Below are 16,051 nucleotides of genomic sequence, written 5' to 3' on the forward strand. Positions count from 1 at the left end.
AATTTAACCAGTAAAATTTTCATCCTCTTTTTCTTTTTTTTTTTTATCTATGTACAGCTTTAGTAACCATGTAATCTCAAGTTTCCGAAAATTCTATCGAAGCCCCAAATGAAAAAAAATGGTGCTTTAAAATACCAAAAATATATGTTAATGACCCAGAATTTGTTTACTCAATTAAATGTAGGATGAATAATCTACAGCTATTAGTTCATGGGAATATTTTGTTCGACCTATTTTTGTACGAAACCGGATGTGACGTTCTATGATGTTGTGACAATACACCTAAATGTCGATGTTTCTTTGGATAAAAATCTACAATCAGCCTACAGCTGCTTTGTTTAAAAACATCTAGTAAATGTGACAACAAGGGTGACTAGGGAATAGAAATATGGAACTTTGTCTTCTCCCGACCGGCAGTAAAACGCTTGCCGAAGTGGGGCGTCCGTTTGGCTGTGCAGGATGTATTAAGCTCGCTGTCACGTCCGGTCAGAATGGAGACGTTAAATCCGATGTCTCGTGTAAAGAGAGTGCCACGCTCTTTGCACGTTAAGAACCCTTACAACAACTATTTGAGGACCCGTAGGTGGTCTGTTGTAAGGCAAAATTTCTGTCCCTAACCAATATACCGTCATTTTCCAGTGGCAGTCGAAATCATCATCCCTTGTGGCCTCTATTATGACAAGACCTACCTATTGTATTTATTGTGAACTTGTTCTCGTCCTGAATATGCATGAAATATTTGCCACTGGACGTTAAGCAACCAACAATCAATCAATCAATCTTGTAGATGTGAACGATATTCTCAGAAGCATTGGGACATTTGTTTAGTTTAAACATATTCATTTATAGTGGATTGGGAAACAAGTTTTGCAACTTATATTAATCCCTTTCCACTTTGCGTGTGCGCGTGCTGTCTTGTAGCGGCATTAGCCTGCTCTTTTTCGAAATCTACAAGGCTGTCATTAACGTGCAAGAGATATGGCTCTCTCTTAACACGGGTGAGCCATTTATCGTCTCCTTCCGACGGACTATCATAGTTTCCTTAAGACCATACTCGCAAATGGTGTCAAGGGAGAGCCGAAAATTCAGTCCCTGAAATTTTCATCCCGAAACGGGAATCGAACCAGGAACCTTTGTGTTAGTAGTCCGATGCCCTAACCACTATACCACGGCTCTCTTTTTGCTATTGTAGCAGATATAATTGTAACTTTAGTATATGATGAATAATAAATTTTACTAAATAATTCCGAGATAATATTGATCGAATACCTATTGACTAAGTCTCCTTGTTTTAAATCCACTGGTATTTCTGCACCACAAACCTCGCATGTGTGCTTGTTCTTGATCAGCTGGTAGTAACATTTCTTACATATGATGTGAGAACAAGGCAACGTAAAAGGCATATTCTGTATATCAGCCTCACAAATACAACACTTCGACATTACTCTGAAATTGATCAATGAACATGTTAGTATAAGCAAGCCATTTTATTTTCAGCATCGCATACTAAACCTGTTCAATCTGATTCATTAAGCAAAGCAATTCATATGAAATTTCGATTCAATCTAACAATCTATATATTTTTAAATGAGTATTACCATGATATAAAACCAAAATAATGTCTGCTTAAGACATAGATGGATTATTTACTATGTTTCGTATATTAATTTGAATACTTAGGAGCTACCTTTACTAATTGTTGTTTGTGATGTATTATCTGATTTTAAGTGTTTGCATCTAGATGCGTACGTATTTCATAGATAAAATACTTTCTGTTACGATATCAACCTGATGAGTTTTGTTTCAGCAGTAAACCAATGATATTGAGGGAAACATTCACTCAGAAAAAATAAATGTTGACAAACAATTCGGACGATAAATATAAGTTAAAACAGTATAGTTCATGATGAAAACATTATGAACTAAAGCTATTCAATTATTTTCCTGAGTCAATTAATCAGATAAAGTACCGTTTCGAACGAATATGTATTGCATCATCTGATGTGCAATATTACATTAGATAATCGATTGACTTATATACGAATTAATCAAACAACTTTTAATATTCATCAGTGTCACTGACTGTGAAAAACAAAGTGTAAACTAACATATTTGATATTTACCCAAAGCATTTTGCAAGTACTTCTGCATTCTGCTTTATCAAATGTGCCTCAACTTTTTCGAGCGAAGATAGTTCTTTTAAATTTGTATTTTCCCCTAGTTTCTGTAAGAGGAACATAAAATAAAGCAATTGCCATTAATATATAAATTAACTAAATAGTTTATTCTGTAAACGTGAAATTAAAATATAAAATCAGACAGTTTTTGATACAATTTTGATCCGGACCATTTAAGGATTTGCACCGTATGGTCATGATCATGAGCATATATACTCGTATGGTCCGGATTTTTAAGACGATAAACATTTATCAGATATGAACCTTTAAGGTCTCATTACTTGAGGAATTCCTAAGTAAGAATTAAGGAAGTAAATAAAACAAAAGCTGCTTTTATTGTCACATGTGTCATTACAGTCACTTTATAGAAGAGGAGAAGGGGGAAGATAAAATATTTCTAGCTTATTAATACATCGTCTTCAACTCACACTCCAAAGCTTCAGGGAAGACAAAATTTCTGTTCCTATGCCACAGGTGCAAACATTCTCAATAAACAGTTTCACTACTAGCGTCCTTGTCCAATCACATCTGAAATCAATACTCTTATTCTAAGCATGATTTACGCACTAATAATGCAACATAGGTCGCAATCATATTATCAGTCTTGACATCGAAATAAAAGAAAAAAACTATAGTGGAGTTTAAGGAGGCTCGAGGGTATAAAAATTTCAGAAAAAGACAAAAATTTGTTTTTCATTACAAATTTTATTTATTTCCTTTTGTAGTTGTTACTTTATCATATGGTACAAAAATCATTCAAAACAATCAATTCGTGTTGGCCCCAGATGACTTTCAAAATGTATACATCATTGAAAAAGTTCCAAATTATCTCCCTTTGGTGGAAAAATGCCATTTTTTTGCTCTAAAATTGAAATATCTTTTTCAACTCATCGGTGACCTATCTATTTTAATATAATTTCCATATAAAATACTTTGAACGACAATTTTTTTTATTATGATATTACTTTTATTGTTAAATCTGTTTTTTCTTATATCCATTTGACGTGACTCTGTACTTATGTATCCCGTCATACTTTGAATGACAAAAATATTCTATTTTGTTAATATCACTTTTACTGTTAGTTTGTTTTATGTTATATCCATTTGACATGACTCTGTTCTTATGTATCCCGTCATACTTTGAACGAAAAAATATCTTATTTCATTAATATTACTTTTACTGTTAAGTCTGTTTTTTGCGATATCCATATGACGTGACTCTGTACTTATGTATCCTGTCATACTTTGAACGACAAAATTATTTCGAATGTAGGACAGAAAGTATCCCGTCATACTTTGAACGACAATTTTTTTATTATGATATTACTTTTATTGTTAAATCTGGGTTTTTTTCTGATATCCATTTGACATGACTCTGTACTTATGTATCCCGTCATACTTTGAACGACACAAATACCTTATTTCATTAATATTACTTTTACTGTTAAGTCTGGGTTTTTTATATCTTTTTGACATGACTCTGTACTTATGTATCTCGTCATACTTTGAATGACAAAACTATTCTATTTTGTTAATATCACTTTTACTGTTAGTCTGTTTTATGTTATATCCATTTGAGGTGACTCTGTTCTTATGTATCCCGTCATACTTTGAACGATAAAAATATCTTATTTCATAAATATTACTTTTACTGTTAAGTCTGTTTTTTGCGATATCCATATGACGTGACTCTGTACTTATGTATCCTGTCATACTTTGAACGACGAAATTATTTCGAATGTAGGACAGAAAGCCACAGGACAAAAAGTCACAGACAAAAAGTCACAGACAAAAAGTCACAGACAAAAAATCACGGAAAAGAAATCACAATTCATTTTTTCTGATTATTTTCTTTGAATAAAAAACGCTTATTTCTACAAAAATATTTTTGTATTTTTCTTGAACTATTGTATATGAACCAACTTTGTAAACAACATTTATAAAAAAAATATCAAAGATGATTAAATAATTGTTAAAAAAACAAAATGTCAAAGTGGCTTGGCACTTAAATGGCTTCATGGTGCCAAGAAATCTTTCTTTGGCACGATTAAAACTAAACAAATCTTTATTTTTCAAGTATAATGACACATTTCCTAAACTTTAATATGAATATATGTATTAAAAAGTGAATATTTCAAGATATTTCTCTTACATGTTCAAACAATTGTCAACATATTATTTGTGACTTTTTGTCCTACCACTTTTGTGACTTTATGTCCTGTGACTTTTTGTCCTGTGACTTTCTGTCCGTTTACCGTAATATCTACCTGTGTGACGTCAAACGCACGATTCTACGCCAGTACTTAAAATCTTTCAATCCGTTATCGGTGGATTTTACAAAGATAAATACAATCGTATAATAAAAAAGCAAATTGTGGATACTTAAAATTTGATGCACGCATCATTGTCACCATATTGGAATTTGATTCCACTGTCATACAAGTGAGAAGTTTAGCTAGCTATAAAACCAGGTGCAATCTGCCATACATCTACATAAAAACATGCCTGTACCAAGTAGGGAATATGAAAGTTGTTATCCGTTCGTTTCACTTGTTTGAATTTTGATTTTGCAAATTCGATTAAGGACTTGAAATTTCCTCAGAGTCCAGTATTTTTGTGATTTCCCTTTTTCATCTTAACGCTATTTAAATGGTGTTTTTGACAAAAATGTTTCATGGTCTAAATTTAAATTCCATTATACAGGCAAGAATATTAGAAACGTTTATCATTCATTACATAAAATACCTGGTCTTCAAAATAGCATGTTCACATCTTCTGTAGTAGGAATCATTTGCATTGCATGCCATATTAAAATTTGCAAAGATTCTTTCAATAACAGGTCTATATTCACAAACTTTTCGCAACCATTTTGCTCTTGCTTCAGGATTGTACAAAGAATCTCGTGAAGGCTTTATATCTTCCATTAGCAGAGTGAGGGCAAGTATGTCTATAGTCTACAATGGTGAAACATATATTTTGAATTTGACATTTAAAAACAGAAGTTATAGTGTGACGTGCAGATGAAACAGTATATGACAAATATAAAAAAGATAAATAAAAATATCACCTTTTCTTTAAACAGTCGAAGATTATTTATAACCATGGCCTTGTCAGCTCGTTTTCGACATATTAGTGTGAATATCTATTTGGTATTTTCACCTCATGTATACTGAATTAATCATGTTAATGTACTCACAGTATTCGATATATACATTTTATTTGATATTCGAGGGTTTTTGGTGGAAGAAAGATATTTAAATTCGGATAATAGTCTTTGCCGAAAACAAACATTGGAATATCAATATTCCCCCAAAAAAGGGGTTATGTATATCCTTATTTGAAATAAACTGTTAATAAGTGTGCACCTTCAATTAAATTCACGAACCATCATAAAAGCAATATAAACTAAACAAGTCTAAATACTTACTATTTCTTCTGTGGTCACAAGAATATTTTGACCCGACTTCTGAATTTGAAATATTTTCTCACAACATTCTGGCCAAACACATACCACGTGTGAAAAGTTTGTAAATTGAGCTGAATGTAATTCATACACTACATGACAAGCAACCATTGATGGCAAAATATTACCATATTCTCCTTTCAGCAACACCTTGCATCCAATTACTAAGTTTTCACAAACCAACTGAAAACGGTAATCACATTATATTTATTTGTTTTGTGTATATTTGGGTGTCAAATTCTAACTTACTGAAGAGAAATCATTAAAGTGCTTTCTTGTTAATTTGACCAGTGGATATAATTTATGATGTTTTGTTGGTATTTAATATTTATTTATTCAAATGAAAATTTTTAACGACCCTGACTGGCTATACAGCCCTTGCAGGATCGGTATTTTTACTTATTCAGGGTTATATCTAGTATATAAACTATTACTATAATTTTTCACTTCTTCGTACCATGAACATGAAAATTATTTATTTTGTAAATACATGTCCTTTTTCTTATTAAATGTATACCTAAAAACAAAATTATTTCCATTTACTTGTGTTTAATATTATGGCAAATGGCGGATTTTTGTTCAAGCATATTGTTGTTTTCCTGAAACTTGACATTTCACAGCAGTAGAATACTGTTCATGAATTATTCATTCAGTGTATGTTCACTTGTGTAAATATGTCTTTTGATTAAGATTTTCCATTTCAATTGATGTTACGTACACTATTGTTTCCGTTAAGAGTGGAGTTTTTGTACCATTAAAACGTTTAAACCCGCTGCAATTGTATGCACCTGTCCTAAGACAGAAATCTGATGTTCAGTAGTTGTCGTTTGTTGATATGGTTCATAAGTGTATCTCGATTTTCGTTTTTTTTTATAGATTAGACCTTTGGTTTTCCAGTTTTAATGGTTTTACACAAGTAATTTGTTGGGCCTTTTATATATAGCTTGCTGTTCGTTGTGAGCCAAGGCTCAGTGTTGAAGTCCGTGTTTTGACCTATAATGGTTAACTTTTATAAATTGTGACTTTGACCGGTCCTTTGAACTAAACAATGTGTTATTCTGTTATTCACAACCAAGACAATACATTAATATTACCGACAGAAATATCGTTACGACACACTAAACTTAGGGGCAGAGAATACAAACAGCAGATTAACTTAGTTTAAACAATATTTATTCAGATAAATCAACATTAAACGATATTACAAAAATGAAACAATATTGAGATTAACTTATGAATTAGAGAAACAGAAGCCAATTTTGATTCAATAAAGGCATCGTGTAACTATTTGGTGATACATGTAAGTCTTTTTCGGTGAGATCACACCCTAGAAGAGGACGTGATACGGACTTTTACAAGCTGAACAAGTAGCTTGTGATATATCATACAATACAATTTTTTTTCTCAAATGATATTAGCTTTTAAGGTAATTTAAGGATTAAAAAGTATGTGTCCATAGTTCACGGATGCCTTACTCGCACAATCATTTTCTATGTTCACTTTATGATGAAATTGGGGTAAAAAGTCTAATTTGGCATTAACATTAGCAAGATCATATCATAGAGAACATGTGTACTAAGTTTCAAGTTGATTGGAGGTCAACTTCACCAAAACCAACCTTGACCAAATACTTTAACTTTAAGCGCGACAGACGGACATACGAACGAACGGACCGAGAAACAAAAGGATGCACAGACCAGAAAACACATTATCCCTCTACTATCGTAGGTAGGGCATAAAAACATTTAATTTGTTAACGTTACATTTTAAGTAAATTACCTTGCATTCATCCTCGGAATGAAAAGGGTATACCATGTGCACAAAGTCTTCTATGTAACATTTATGAACATCGTGTATGTTTGATCCATCTGCTGAACTTAGTAAATTTCCCAAAGGAATGGACTGGAAAATTTCACTCACTTTCAAAGTTACACGAGTATGATCGTCTGTGAAAAATGTGTATTCATATTGAGAAACCAAAATTAAAATCAAAGTACATGCATATGTAAACACTAACAATTATTTTCTGAGCCCCATAGAAAATAAGATATGCGGTATGTTTTACAGTAAAAGGACTATCCAACAGAGTCAATAATATGTCAATGTCTAGCGTTCACCAATCAGCGTATACATAACGTATGATCATGAAAATAATGTCCACGGCATGACGATGTGTGAAAAAAAAACACAAAAAAGAAACTGATTTATTACAAAACAATAATCGTAAAAACATATTATTATATATTTTTCAGACGCCAACCCACATCTAACCACTGATAAACAGGCACCTCACTTGAAACAGGCAAAACAATAATGTGGCGCGCTGAAACCGTGACACATTAAAAAAAATGCCTCAACTTGTGAAATTAAAAAATATTAGTCCTTATATATGTTTGCATTTCTTGTATGTTTGTGGTGGTAATTTTTTACACAGTAGTACTAGCTGATAGGCAAAAAAAAACTATTTTCAAAGACATTTCTCACCTTCATATAATTATGAAATTAACAGGGCAAATGTTTGAACTAAAATCGCAATATGTTTATTTTTTGTACAAACGAGAAGATTTGGTAAGTTTGTCAATGAGAAAACTGTCCAATAAAGTTCAAATGGAGTGGATGTAAGCAATTATAGGCAAACAATGAGAAAAAAAGTATGAATAGATGACGGACAGTTCTTTATATGTCTCTTTGGGTTAATAGGTGCAGACATTTTTTCGTATGTTTTCCTTTGTTTTTATCGAACGGCTGATATTGAACAGTAACTATGGGAATTGGTTTCATTTTATACACTAAAATATAGTTGTCTTAATATGTTTGCATCACAAAGTAGCTGTCTTATTGACGTTAACCCATCATTTCGTTTTAATTATTTAATTCAATTTCGTCTTGTGTTGTCTTTTACGAAAGTTATGGAACGTAAATGTTACCTTTATTTTCTTCAGAGTCTATTACATTTCTCATTATATTCCTTATTTGTTCAAATGCAAGCCAAGAAAAGGGCATTTTAGCTGAAAACAATTTTCCTTCTACTGATGTTGTTTTTGTAGCCACTTCCATTACTTCTAGATGTTTTGTCGGAGAAACCATATCCTCATATCGTATCTGAGTGATATCTAGATTATTCCAAATGTCCAACCAAAGACTCACACTCCAATTCTGACTTGTGTTTTTGACGAGAATGTCTAGATTTCTGTTTGTATCAATAAACGCAAATATCCCTGTCAATATTGATAGAACTCTTGACTCTAAGCAGAGAACAATACTTTTCCTGAAAGTTGTTATTAAATTTTTATGACTTTTAATGGCATTAATTAGTTTTAATATAATAATGCAATTCTAGTATAAGAATAGACACTTCAATATTTTCAAATGTGTTTTTGAACTGGTCTTGTCTGATACTTGTAGATTATTTTCACATTGATAAATAAGGTACCATTCATCTAATTGTGTACATTTCATAAAGATCAGGAGGGCATTTTTTATATTCATTGTAGAATAATATCAGTACGAAATTACAACCTTTCTTACATTCTGCCGAAAACAATGAAGTGATATACTATTATACATCGTCAAGTATGCCAAAGAGTACAAAATAATGTAGAGAGCAACTGATGCAAACTCATACAAATGTAAAGCTTATGAATAGTACTTTCCGTGCAGTTTTAAAAAGTTTCTATGTATATATTAAATACTTACAACGCAAAGAAAGATAATAACAAAGTAAGAACGAAAGCGTAACAAGCTGAGTTATATGTATTTTGTAGCCATTTAATATTTCGGACTCTAGGCGAGCTCAGTTACACAAGACCACCAAGGTGTTAACTAGTATGAATGTCATTATACCCGATTTGAATTATTTCTAAAATAGATTGATTCGATAAGAGAAGTAGAAAATCTATTTCATTTAAAATTATAAATTCAATCATTGACTGTCTTTTCCTAAATATTAACCGTGAAATTAACTTAGAAAGATGTATTAATCCCACTGCTGCATTTATCTTTATATAATTAGATATTATTTTTTTTGCGCGGGACGCAAAGGCTATCCAAAAAAATACCGTTATGTAAACTATGATCTCAACATTTACACCTATGTCAGAATTTAAAAGTAGACTGAATTTTATATGTTGAAAACTTACCTAAATGTACCTGCTTTGTTGATATTTTCAGCCTTTGAGACTTCTAATGATAACCAATTGGATGTTGATCCAAACCGCTTTTCCTTTTCATTAATCAGATTTATAACATGCTTTTTAATCCCGGAAAAAACCAAATTGGAATCTATACAAAAATATTTTAAAATTCATTAAATGACTCAAAATTTTATTTTATCGTAGACCACAAAACTTTCGATATAAGAAATCGACACATTTGTGTGTTGTATTTTTTAAATATTTACCATTGAAATGCTGTATTTTTTTTCTCAATACCTAATCATTCAATTACTAAATAAAGGCAACCGAAGTACCGCTGTTTAAAAGACATACATCTGTAGTAGATATTTTTTAAAGATAATAATTTGTCCGATTGTTTCAAAATATAATCATACCTTCACTGTTTTCTAATAAATTCAGAGTGTTTTTCAACCTTTCTGTGGCCCTTAATTGGTCTTCCTCGGGATCCTTCAAAGATGCAAGAGCTCGCTGGATACAATTAAGAATCAAGTGATCAAGCAGTCTATTTACTTCCGTCTTCTGTGGATTTGCACAATCATAGTGATCTTCTGAGTTCAAATTATGATCTGTATTTGAAAAGTTGTTGTCCCTTCTTGTCTGTATGTTCATTCGTTCATTAGAGGAAGCTGTTATTTCACATTCCTTTGTGCTAGAGAGAACAGATGCCACAGATTTCCCAAACAGGAAAATTATAGGTGGAATACTGTTTGATGCCCGGAGATCGTCTATATGCACAGATTGCCAAATCCCGCACTGCAAACAAAAATATTTATGTATATTTTTTTATACATATAAATTGACAACAATCTTTTATTAATCTCAATTTTAATACTTACTACAAAATCCAATAATTATGACGGAAGATTCGATGAGAGTAGTGTGAACTCTGTGTTATTCTAGATCTCGAATTCTGTATTTTTTTCGGGGTAAAAGAGATTTTTTTAAGCAAGATTAAAAAAAAATTTAATTGAAAATTTATAAATTCAATACATTATTTCTACAAAATTCCGTTTCAATGATTAGTTTAAGTACATCGTTTCATAACAGACGTAATTACGTACCTGAAACCCTGAAAAATAACTTCCAGCAATTCCCGACTGCTGAATTAGGAATATAACATAAACTTTTGATATATTGTCTTCCTGAAATATTTCCTGTAGTTCTCTCTGAACAGAATATCTAGCGCACGCAATCAGTTCAGAATTTTGATCACCGCGTTCACTTTGTATTATCAGCAAATATGCTTTACAAGTCTTTTTAGCAAAACAGTTTCTGCAATATAATGATATAACTATTAACGGTAATATCATGAATAATTATATTAAATTTAGAATAACACATATACATTCATGTATATTTCTTATTAACAATCATTCCCGTATAATCAACATAGCCATTACATTACATGAATGCGTTTCTTTTTTCACCACCAAACCAAACCACAGCAGTGAGTATTTCAATTTAAATAATTGGAAAATCATGGAAAACGAAGTCAGGAACAAGGTTAATATTTGTCTCATGTAAAGAACATTTAAACTCTAATTAATTTTAAAACCCGGATTGTTTTAGAGTGTTTCATATTTATATATTTAATTTCTGTTTTTGGTTCAACCCTTTTGATTCTAATTAGCTGAAGAGTCATATGTTATTTTTCCTATATTTTTACTTGCTATTTTTTTTAATAAATTTTCATTGATAATTCTATGAAAAAGCATAAAAACGACATCGAATGTATTGAAATAGGATATGCTTTGTGTAGTTGCTATCAAAGAACATCAAATGAACACATTAAGTAATAGTTAGTGTATGAACAATAAAGAAACTTTATTTGCATCCGAAACGATTTAAGTCTGGTATAATAACCTTCCTACTCGTAATTACCTCGTTTCTAAGGTGATACCGTACTCGCCTTGAGTTGCATAAATGCGTCGGTGTAACACCTGGCATGTCACAAAAAGTCTTAGTTTTTGTAATTGTTGCTAATCTTCATGACAATAAAAGATTTTAGATTTCAATCCATAATATTTGCAACGCAAAGTACCATTACCCAAAATTGTCTCACAACAATTCATGAATAAAACCTTCAAACAATATTAATTATATAATCTAAAATCAATTCAATCAATAACAATCACCAAAGAATGCTTAAATGGTTAGCAAATGTTTCTAATATGTGTAAATGTTTTTTTACATAAATTATATTATGTTTAAAGATTTCCTTTATTAAATAAAACAGTTCCCTTTTTATATCCATGACGCACACCATAACAACACAATGTGTGTACAATTATGTGGCTTACACATAACATCAATCAAGTGTATCTCTATCATCATGTTCAGGAATATGGCAAATGTTCGAAACATTCACGATTTTATCAGTCGTTTAACCGATTTAGCAATGCAAAGCAGGGACAAAACAGCTACAAATCAAATGTACGAGTAACAAAAAGTAGTACAACAAAAGATGTCAGTTTTGATTATATACCACATACCATCATATAAATTGACAAATGTAAAATTTGCATGGGGACGATCTTTTCAATCAAACACAACTGTCTTATTTAGACGATATACAATTGACACTTTGTATTTGCTGATTTCCACTAATCATTCAGTATTTATTGGTAAAACCGAAGGTTGTTTGCCCCAATGTCATATTAATTGGTGCTGTTAAAGTATCATGTTTTCAATAAACATATTTTTTTATGAAATTTCATCCAATATTTCAAAAAGAGTCAATAGGCATTAACCATGTTAACGATCCCATGTTTTATTTCATTGCTGTTGTTGTGAAAATGAGATTCATCAGTTTGGGTTGAAAAGAATGGAAGCATTTTTGAAGCCTAATTAGCAATGAATACAAAGATCCTAGTAAAAGTGTGTCAAATTTGGTAAATAGTATATATGCATGGAGTTAAACAAGCTATTGCGTTTAACCATTTGAAGCTTAAAAGTAAAATCACAAAAATACTGAACTTAGAGGAAAATCAACTCGGAAAGTCCATAATCACATGGCAAAACCAAATAACAAAACGTATCAAAAACGAATGGACAAGAACTGTCATATTCCTGACTTGGTACAGGCATTTTCAAATGTAGAAAATGGTGGATTAAACCTGGTTCTATAGCGCTAACCCTCTCACTTTAATGACAGTCTCATCAAATTCCGTTATATTTACATTGATGCGCTAAATAAACAGACACAATAAATAAAATAGTTAAAATATGGGTACATCAGTCATCATCATATAACAATTTTAAAAGAAACAATTTAACAGAACACAAAAACATCTACTATCTACGAACACATTCATTGATTTGAGTGTCTGACGTCAGAACATTTTATACGTCACATAAATTTGTCGTTCAATGTGCATACAAACGATTTTAAAATTTTATTTAGGCAATGTAAGCATACAGGGTTAAAAAATCAAAAGTATGTAAGAATAAATTTCAGAAATGGACCGAGATTTAAACTAGTCCAAAAGTTATATATAGAAGCAAGACTATATTTCGTAAATACTACATACTTGACTTGTCTGCTGAATTGTTGTTCTGTATGGAATGATTGTAAGGTAAGCAAATGAACATTTCTCGTTGGTACCGTAATAGTATTGCAGAGATCAGCTAATTCAACAATGGACAGTATTCGTGAATTTGTTGTTATCTGTAAGTAAATGTAGTTTTCAATGAAATATGACGTTCGTGGATTCTAATAACATGTTGTAAAATCGTGTGATATTGAGAACGAATACATTGTAATGGTAATACATACATTAGTCCGTGTTTATTAGGTACATAGTTAGTTGAAAACATTAGTAGCAGTAATTACTGTCAAGTATTGAATTCAGAAAAAACATTTAAGAAATGAAGAAATAACATAGAAAAAGTGGTGCACACTCAATAACGCGCGTAGCGGGTTATTTAACAGTGTGCACCACATTTTTTTATGTTATTTCGAATAGACAGAAAAAATATTACAGTCATTTCTTATAATTTAATTCTAAATTCCATTTTAAACCGTAGAAAACCACGAAAAAACATTAATGACGTCACGGTAACATGACTTAATTATGTCTATGGGCTGATAACAAAATAACGTCAGCCAATCAGAAGACGCGTCACATCCAAAATTAAATTATTTGTAAATATCAAAACAAACTAATAAATGCACAAAAGACAAAAGTCCGATATAAACAGATTTGTAAAGTTAATAATTAATTTAAGGTGGGTTATAAAAGGAATAGCATTACAATAATTTTCAACTAAAACAAAACCCTTTTGCAATTTTCAATCCTCATAGTTCTTCAACTTCGTACTTAACTTGGTCTGTTTTACTCTTTTCATTCAGACTTCACTGGCGTACAAATTATAATCTTGCAGTTGTTAACTATCATGAGTTAAAGATAGTACCTTAACATATCCATATTTTAAAATTAGAAACAATGAACCTGAGTGTTTTCCCTGCTTGATTGTCAAATTAGGTTTTAACAACAATTATAAGTCTGTCGTTTTAAATTAAGGTGAGGGCTTACGAAATAATTTTTGTTCCTATCTAGAATTATTTGTTGTATGTCATCAAATAGAGTATAAGATATCGGCTGCAGATAATATAATTGTTCCTGCTTAATGTATTTCAAAATAAGGACCGTTAAAAAAACACTTTACTATATTGACCTCTAGACATCTGTATTTTTGTCGATTTCTTTCGTTCTTAATAACGTTTACCCAAATCTTTAAGTATGTCCATAGCAATGAGATATGTGAACAAAAGGTCTTCACGAGATAATTCAACTAAAAAAAAAAAATAACATGTGATTTTTCCTTTTCAGCAACTTGAAGTAATCACCTGAATAAACCGTGTTACTGAATAGTCTATTAACATTCTGTTGCTGATGTAATCAGCCAAGCTGTCATGGTGTTGATCTGTGAAATACTTTTTTATATCTTCGTCATTTCCGGCTTGTAGTATTGCAGCTGGTGTTGCACACCATAACATCATTGACTTTGCCTCCTGAAGAATCTAGATAGAGAAAACATAAAAATAATCTATAGTAAAAACAACCAGGGAGATGACAATTAGTTGCCATCATGTTTACATTTAAAAAAAAGATTAATAAATGAATGGAAGGTATTTCACGGGAATTAGAATTTATATGTTAAATCTTATGATTTATTTTTATATGTGTAAACAATTTTTTGTTCTCCCCTCGATTACTTTTATATCCTTTGAATATAGGCTAAACAATAACAAAAACTACCATTACATTGCATATCTGTGAATTTTACTTATGTTTTTGATTGACAAGTGTTTATCAAGCGAACGACAGTCTCTCTTGTCTTATACATCGCAGGTTATCTGTACCAACTGGTATCTGTTACAAGAAAAGAAAATAGTTATTTGGAAGTCGTGTCCTTTTTTATTTTTTTAAGCACCTACTAAACTGCATTACCTCTTCTTCATTCTTGAAAGACTCATCATCAGCATCGATTTCTGAATATTGTGTAACCTTTTTGATAATTGTAGGACAAGTGTCTGGATGATATCCTATAAAGGCTTCACCTATCTGTCTTTGTTTTTTACTTCTAAAAAGAAATACGTTTAAAAATGGATTATAAAATTCAATCTAAATCAATGAAATTTGAACGGAAATTAAGAAATGATCTAAAGTAATATCAAAGGTTCAAATTTTGAAAATATTTGAAATAATGGAGGATAAAATTCAATCTCAGTTAATTGTAATTTTGCATAACAAAAGTATCATTGAAGATGTTAGGAAAAGGTTTTATATGTTTCAAATTTGAAAATATCCGAAATTACAAAATGTAGTCCTTTTCACGCAAAACACAGGTGTTCAATACGTTCATATCATTTTCATTATAATTATTAATTAATTATCAATCATAAGAATCCATTAATGCATTGTGTACAATGAAAACTAATTGATTTTCCCTTGTTATTATAAATTGTATAAACTAAACATAGTCGAGCATGTCTACACAAAACAATTAATTTGTATTTGAATCGGATAATAGAATGAGATAAATAAGAGAAAATATCAATCCAGTCCAATAAAATCAACAACACCATAGTTTAAACAATAAAACTACAAAATGACGAAGAACGTACCAATCATAACAAACAAGCAGCAACCCGATCCCCTGTCAAGAAACATGAGTATAATCAGGATGGCCGCAGAATTAGCATTCCCGGCTAAATATGTTGCTAATGAATT

At 31.0% G+C, this 16,051-nt stretch overlaps 1 protein-coding gene across 1 annotated transcript in view; it reads right to left on the reverse strand.

Annotated features, from left to right (window-relative positions):
- LOC143048882 (E3 ubiquitin-protein ligase rnf213-alpha-like) overlaps nt 1–16,051 on the reverse strand; it is an 88,120-nt gene that overhangs the window by 27,872 nt on the left and 44,197 nt on the right. Inside the window, exons 43-55 of the mRNA XM_076222751.1 lie at nt 15,269–15,401; nt 14,665–14,838; nt 13,346–13,482; nt 10,877–11,087; nt 10,190–10,568; nt 9,780–9,921; nt 8,568–8,908; nt 7,420–7,586; nt 5,605–5,823; nt 4,923–5,131; nt 2,606–2,705; nt 2,124–2,224; nt 1,270–1,446 (exon numbers count right to left, since the gene is read on the reverse strand). Coding sequence (XP_076078866.1) covers nt 1,270–1,446; nt 2,124–2,224; nt 2,606–2,705; nt 4,923–5,131; nt 5,605–5,823; nt 7,420–7,586; nt 8,568–8,908; nt 9,780–9,921; nt 10,190–10,568; nt 10,877–11,087; nt 13,346–13,482; nt 14,665–14,838; nt 15,269–15,401 — 2,490 coding nt within the window. The remainder of the gene's footprint in view (nt 1–1,269; nt 1,447–2,123; nt 2,225–2,605; nt 2,706–4,922; nt 5,132–5,604; nt 5,824–7,419; nt 7,587–8,567; nt 8,909–9,779; nt 9,922–10,189; nt 10,569–10,876; nt 11,088–13,345; nt 13,483–14,664; nt 14,839–15,268; nt 15,402–16,051) is intronic.

Source organism: Mytilus galloprovincialis, chromosome 10 (assembly GCF_965363235.1).
Source record: "Mytilus galloprovincialis chromosome 10, xbMytGall1.hap1.1, whole genome shotgun sequence".
Classification (NCBI taxonomy): Eukaryota; Metazoa; Mollusca; class Bivalvia; order Mytilida; family Mytilidae; genus Mytilus; species Mytilus galloprovincialis.